A 6,767-nucleotide genomic window follows, 5' to 3' on the forward strand; every position below is an offset into this window, starting at 1 on the left:
CCCGGTGCTTTCTCACTTTCTTTTCCTTTTTTCTCTCTCTCCAGGGTAAGCACATGCATCCTATGGCAAACAAACAGTGCAAGCTCCTAGGACAGGGAAGAGGAAGCCACTGTCTCCAAACGAAGACCACGGAACACCCTTAAACACAAAATATTCTTTTATTTGTCAACGAAGGCTACACGGGATCACTTCTGGTTTTGTTTTTATGCCTTTTTTTTTCTTTTTCTAGAAGGTATCTACATCTGCATTTATTTACAGCCTTGTTGGTATTTACACAGTCAAGAATACAGTGTTAGAAACATAAAAGTGTTTGAGAAAAAAAACTTCTCAAAATTAGTTCCAGACTTCAGGAAAACTATTTCCACATGGTAAGGCCAGAGTCTCCAGTGTTGGTCATCCAGAGGCAGCTTGATACCAAGTCCTTCCACCGAAGCTGCAGGTTCAGAAGTCCTCAGAACAGGCAGATTTAGGAAAGTGGGATTCTGGTGCCGGGTGACGCCGGGGCCGCTGGGGCACCGCCCGACACCTGCAACTCAGCTTCTGCCGGGGTCGCTGAGCCTGCTCCAGTGCCAGTCCTCCCATGGCAGTCTGCTCTCCGAATGCATCCCATTTTCTTGGCGACCAGGAGGTCGCCCAGCATCGTGCCTTTGGCATTCCAGAGGGGGTAAGAACCACCACGATGGCTCCCCCCAGTTCCCCACACTCAGATCTTCCACATTCACAACGAAACCTGCGACTCACCACTGTCTGGGGTAGTCAACTACACAAGGCTGGTTTTCGAGAATGTAAAGGTTGGAGGAGATAAAGTTTCTCTCCGTCACCTGAGCAATGAGTCTTTAAAATGAGTTGCTGTTTTTGAAAGGTTCAATGAAAGGGCCTCGAACCAGAGTTCTTTTTCCAATCCCTTTCCCCCCCAATAAAATGTAGACAAGCATGTAAACCTAGCTGGGAGTTAAGTGGCTCAAATGGAGGGCTTTGAGTCCCAGTGAGGACCCCAAGGGAAAGGAGAGCCTGCATTCTTTACTGGGGCCCCTTAGGTGGCGGGTCCCCTGACTAAGACCAGGAGCTACCTCCTGGGTTCAGTGGCTGCCTTGAGGAAGGGGAAATAGATTTGACGTTGAGCGTTAAGTGATGAAACCCCAAAGCCAGGATCCCTGCAAAAGCAGCTCATTCCTCCTGACACAAAAAGCACCCCTGCCCTCACCGCGTGGTTGTGGATGGAGAGACTGCACTCTGATTTCACATCAAAAGCCTTGTCTTTGCATAATAGAAATCTCTGCCATCTACAAAGGTGACACTTAAAAGTCACAGCTGAAAGGTCCTTCATTTTTTTTTTTAACTTCTGATCCCTGCTCTGTGTCCATAAAACACGGCCCCATTTTCCTCACCTTCCTTACCTCACTATCATCTTTGCTTCCAGCCCCACCCTACCCTGACAATCCGAAAGCACACTGTTGGCCATGCATACCCCTTCGCAGTTTCTTAGGGACTGTTTCAAATCTCCCATCTCTAGATAGAAGCCAGGCATTGGTATGGTTCTGGGGTTATTCTTGGCCAACTGTTCTGAGATCAGAGACTGAGCAGGGTGTTACCTACCATGGAGGTCTTCTCCCTCCCATGGGTCGTAGGGCTACCCTTCCGTGGTGGGTAAAAAGGAAACCTTGCCTATAAAAAACGAATTTGGGGAATGAACAAAAGCCTTTTAAAGTAGTGGCAGAGGGACTGAGGGGCCAGCTGGAGCCATGGAGGGTAAGAAAGAAGACAGGAACTGTTTTAAGACAAACCTCCTAGGGTTGGAAGCCGACATTCTGCAGAATCAGAAGCCTGGGCCAGTGAGGAGGGTTAGGGTTAGGGGCTGCCTAACTCTAACAAACGGGCAGGTTTGGGTGTGCTCATGCCAGAAGGGCAGCGCCATTGAGGGTGGGATTCCATGCTTGGAGCCCATACGGAGGTACAGGGAAGGCCGGCCTGTGTCTCCCCCTTGCCGTGGGTTTGGGATTGCTGGTCTCAACAGCGGAACTAAGAGGGATGCACCTCCCAGCCCAGACGGAACCCAACTCCCAAGGCCAAGGCCAGAAGCACGAGCTTCAGTACAGCAGCACCGAGGTGAGACTGAGGTGCGGGGATGCCACCAGTACCACCGCGGAGACCCCTGCTCTGAAAGTCTCTCGCCCGGAGGAAGCTGGGCCTTCTCAGTGGTAGGTAGCCCAAGAAAAAGCCATGCCCATTCTCCCCCTATGGGCCTTAAAAGTTCATACTATTTCTCTGGGGATGGGGCTGTGGAGGTGCAAGGGGAGGCTCCCTTGGGCCACATGCCATCTCTGACCTCCGAGGAGGTGTCCCCAGCAGGTTAGGGCTGACTTCAGACACCAGGACAGGACCGATTAACCAGGCCAATGGGTGGGAGCACTTTGCCCAAGGGCCCCTTAGATCAAAAGTATATTTCGAGGGGCACAAATCTCTTTGGAGGAAAAAAACCCAAAAAACAAACATTTCTGATTTTCAGGCTTAACTGTTTTCCATCCTTTCCAAGAATGATCCTGCCTGATGGGGATCCCTGGCCAGCTTGTGCCAAGCACAGGGGGCATGAGGAGCACTGGGCCTAACTCAGCGGAGCTCTGGGTTCAGAGGCGACGGGCAACCATGGACAAACAGGCCGAGGCACACTGTTGCGAAGTGTGACTTTTTTTTTTTTTTTTTTTGAAACCAGAAGAGCACTTAGCGAAACTCATCCTCTCATCCTAGTGGGATGACGTAAGGCGAAATCTCCTCTCCCCGAGCAGCTTTGGACGCCTCCCTCTGCCACACAGAGCCCCAACTGCACGTTGCTCCGATGCTCATGCAGGAAGAGACCTGCTTGGTTTCGTTAACTCGTGTCATATCCTGAAGACTCTGTGAGTAAGGCTATAAAGGTGCCATGAGCTTATCAGTCCAACAAGGTTTCCACGGGGAGTAGCTCAGACTCAGAACTAATTTTCCACACTTAATGTAAATGTAACCCATAAAAGTCCCATTTTCTAAGGAGCCCAGCTCAAAAGGGAGCAGTTGGCATCCCCTCCTGTCTCCCAGAGCCTCCCGTGAGAAGTAATGACAGTGGTGACTAGGCAGGTGAACCAGGAATGGGCTCCTCAAACAAGGAGCCCCCAGTTTTGGCTGCTCCAGACCCCTGCCCTCGCTGTTTCCCTGGGCCTGCTGGCTCTGCTGCTCCCTGGGCACGCCCCCTGGTGTGGGCTGCACGTGCTCCCGAGAGCACTCCAGCGTCCTCCTGATGCCACAGGCATGGGTCTTCAAGGAGCAATGCTGGCCTGGCCAGCTGGATCTGTGGGCACTGGCCCCAGACACTGGCAGGCCACACCGTTAGCTCTTCCCTCTTCTCTCCTTATCTGTAAAAAGAAATAATAAAACGCTGGCTGGACTTCTCTAGAGGGGAAGTTGTTTTGGAAGAACTTCACAGAAGGAATTTCCCAAAAGCCCACTCTGCTGCAAGCCAGCTCTAGTGATTAGCGTGTATGTGGGAAGCAGAAGAGACTTCAGGAGCTGGCTAGAAGGATGCTTGGCTCGCGCTTCCTCTCTTTGGCTGGCTTTTTTCTTAAGCATCTTTCCGGAATCGAGGGCTATCAAGCACCTCTCTGCACATTCCTACATCTCAGTGTGGCCGCTGAGCAGGGGAAGGAAATACCCAGTTGTGGGGAGAGGGCTTCGCCTTGGAAGGCAGGCTGGCACCCTTTGCCACCACTACCATCTTTTTTGCCACAGTGGGGTTCCCCTCCCGGGACATGGTGCCCACATGGAGCGCTTGCTGTCAGTGCTGGTTCTCACGTCTGGCTTTGGGAGAGAGGAGGAGATGAAGAAGGAACATCGTGGAGAGTCGGACAATTACAGACAGACATCCTGGGTGCTCCTCCCTCTCGGGGCAGATGAAGTGCTTAGCCCCAGGATGCTATGTCACCAGACTGAGGAAAAGGACCTGGGAGACACTTTCTTTATGCCGGTTTGAGGTGGCACCAACAATTACATGGGATTTGCAGAAGGGGTGGGGGTTCCATTAAGCATCAAAATATAAAGCTTGGACAGGAGTGTGGGGAAGCTTGAAAAATGAAATTCCCCGGAGTAAGAAGGAGCCCTCTGCGGTCCTCCAGAGGCACAGAACACAGTGAATAAAAACCCACGCTGGTCTGCGGAAGCCTGGCCTAGGAGCCTCCGGTTCTCCAGAGCTTCCTCCCAGGCCCCCTGGCAAGGGGTGTTGTACTGGCCTTTTGCTCTCTGCACCCCTTACTCCTGCCCGGCCCCCAGTCAAAGCAGAAAGGGTTGCACATGAGACGAGTCAGCACAGACACGCGTGTCTCACATCACACTGGGCACCTACGGACAAACAAAGGACACACCCAGCAGGTGCATCTCAAGAGAGGAGAAACATACCTCAAACAACAAGGAAAATCCCCCCCGGAAAGAGGGAACAAAAGACAATGAAGTTCTCATTGTGATCACACGACAGAAAAAAAATACCTTCCATTCTTTGCAAAAAATGTGTGAAGGCCAAATTTGTGTTTTTCTTTTCTTAAAAAAAAGGATGTTGCATGAATTACAATGCAACCAGTATCTTTTTGTTTCTTTTCTGCACTTGTTAAAAAAAGTTTTGTTTTTTGTTTTTTTTTTTGTTTGTTTTGTTTTTGTTTTTTGTTTTTTTGTTTTTTGTTTTTTTTTAGTACAACACAGTCAGGTATGCGGCCACAAAAGAGTAGCTGTCTTTGGCAAGAAGTCCAGGCCTTGGCCCTCTCTGTCACCTCCGGCCCATCTCGCTCTGTCTCATGAAGTGGATGTTGTTGGCGCTGTCTGACAGTTCTGGGTACTGCTCAACAGAGATGACGAAGAAGCCATCGTAGCCTTGCACCCGCCCTGTGTTCAGCACCTGCTGCTTCTCCCCCTCTGTCCAGGCCCGCAGGCCTTCCTCCCCTTCCCGCAGTCTCTGCTGCTCACGGGCCCAAGCCTGGCGCACAGCTCTCTGCCGGGCCAGCTCCAACACCCGCGCCTTCTCCTCATCCAGCGTCGTCCCGTAGCGGGTGTTCAAGCACAGTGCCCCGTACTGGAGCTGGATGTCGGTGTAGCGTCTAGTCCTGCCACTGAGCATCGTGTTGATCTGGGACACGGTGACGTTGACACCATTCTCCAGGGTTCGCCGCCCCCCACTGAGGCCCAGGATGGCCAGGTCACCTTCGGAAGGCCCTGGTTTCACAAAGTAGTGGGTGTCCACCCCGTCGATGGTGAAGTGCAGGTTCTCTAGGTAGTGGGCGTTGTTCAAGATGGCAGCAACCCTCCGCCCATCCTCGTTGGCCACGCTGATGATGTCTGTGGCCACCCGGCCGTCCTTTAAGGCAAACTTGACCCCTTTGCCGAAGACTGAGCCGCTGGATGCGAACTTCTTTGTCTCCAGGGTCTGCTGGCAGCCGGTGATCGTGGAGCCGTAGAGCTGGTCGAAGCGTTCTAGGGTGACGAAAGCCTTGAGCTGCTTCTGTACTTCACACTGCACCCCGAGGATAGACTGATGGGGGAGGAGAGGGAGACAGAGATAAGACAAAGCAGATAAAGCCTTAAGAATGACCTTAAATAACTAAGCCAAATTACCCGTATTGACTCACCTGTAGCACCCAGCTGCCCTGCTGAGCCCCAGAACACCCAGCTGTCCTTCACCCCCACCCCCGTCCCGCCGTTCAGAAACTGCCCAGGGAATATCTACTCAGTGCAGCCCCTGTCGGAGTGCTGGAGACACAGAAATGAATCCGACTCATCCTGGCTCTTGAAGAACTCATTGTCTAGTGGGAGAAGACAGGACAGTGATAATCGCAATCAAGCGTGATAACAGGTGGTCTCAGAGACGGAGAAAATGGACATTTGTGGATTCTTGAGCTAAACAATTACTGTCCACTGTCCCGTGGACCTTGACAATAACTTTCTATAGTAGGTACCGTTATTAGTCTGACTTTGCTTCTGGGGAAATGAAGGTTCAAAGAGGTGGCAACTGGCCCACAGTCGTATAACTAATAACAAACCAACATTAGAACCCAGGTCTGCTGATTCTCGAGGAGAGAAGGCGCAAACCGCACTCATGAGCATCTGAGCCCAGAGGGGTGGAGGTAGGGCTCATGCTGGAACTGGGGTGTGGAGGACGAGGCGGTTGCCACGAGAGGGAGGCAGAGTGCACCCTCTGAGAGAAGGCAGATGAGATGGAAGGTCAGGGCTGATGGAAACCCTTGCCCTGCTTTTGTCCCCAGTGTTTACATGTGACTTTTGGAGAGTGCTTCTGTCTCACAGAACTTCGAGGGCTCCTCGGGTACCCTGTCCATCGTGTCCTGGGGGGCAGCATGGCATAGCATCTACCTGTCCCTGGAATGGGTAGGGAGATGGGGGAAGCCGGGTCCAAGAAGGCGCCAGGGTCTCAGCAACTCAGGGAAAGGGCTTCAGAAACAGGCCCATCGGCTTCTCGCTGAAATGAAGTCCTCTTGATAATTAATAGAACCCTGTCTGTGAACAATTATTTCCTCGAGTTTCACCAAAGCTAGAGTGCTCAACAACAAAGATCTCCAGACGCTTGCCAAGGGCAGAAATCAATAATTCATTGACAGGCGAGGTTGGCAAACAGGCAGTCGTTGACTGGGGCTCCGTGGAGCGGAGAGGGAGCCTGGCAGGGGAGGAGGAGGTGCACTGCTGGAATCAGCCCTGGGGCGGCAATGGGGAGCCTACGGGGGACAGGGCTTGGGGGCGGGGGGTGC

The 6,767-nt window shown here is 52.3% G+C and overlaps 1 protein-coding gene and 1 long non-coding RNA gene across 2 annotated transcripts in view; one reads left to right on the forward strand and one right to left on the reverse strand.

Moving 5' to 3' along the window:
* The window catches only part of LOC106736369 (uncharacterized), a 17,971-nt gene extending 15,271 nt beyond the window's left edge, over positions 1-2,700 (forward strand). Inside the window, exon 2 of the long non-coding RNA XR_001371394.1 lies at positions 45-2,700. This is a non-coding gene — a long non-coding RNA (uncharacterized LOC106736369). The remainder of the gene's footprint in view (positions 1-44) is intronic.
* A 1,933-nt stretch (positions 2,701-4,633) lies between these two features.
* TENM4 (teneurin transmembrane protein 4) overlaps positions 4,634-6,767 on the reverse strand; it is a 665,800-nt gene continuing 663,666 nt past the window's right edge. The window contains 1 exon segment of the mRNA XM_027765687.1: positions 4,634-5,539. Coding sequence (XP_027621488.1) covers positions 4,781-5,539 — 759 coding nt within the window. The 3' untranslated portion in view covers positions 4,634-4,780.

This window comes from Tupaia chinensis, unplaced genomic scaffold (genome assembly GCF_000334495.1).
Source record: "Tupaia chinensis unplaced genomic scaffold, TupChi_1.0 Scaffold139431_1, whole genome shotgun sequence".
Lineage (NCBI taxonomy): Eukaryota > Metazoa > Chordata > Mammalia > Scandentia > Tupaiidae > Tupaia > Tupaia belangeri.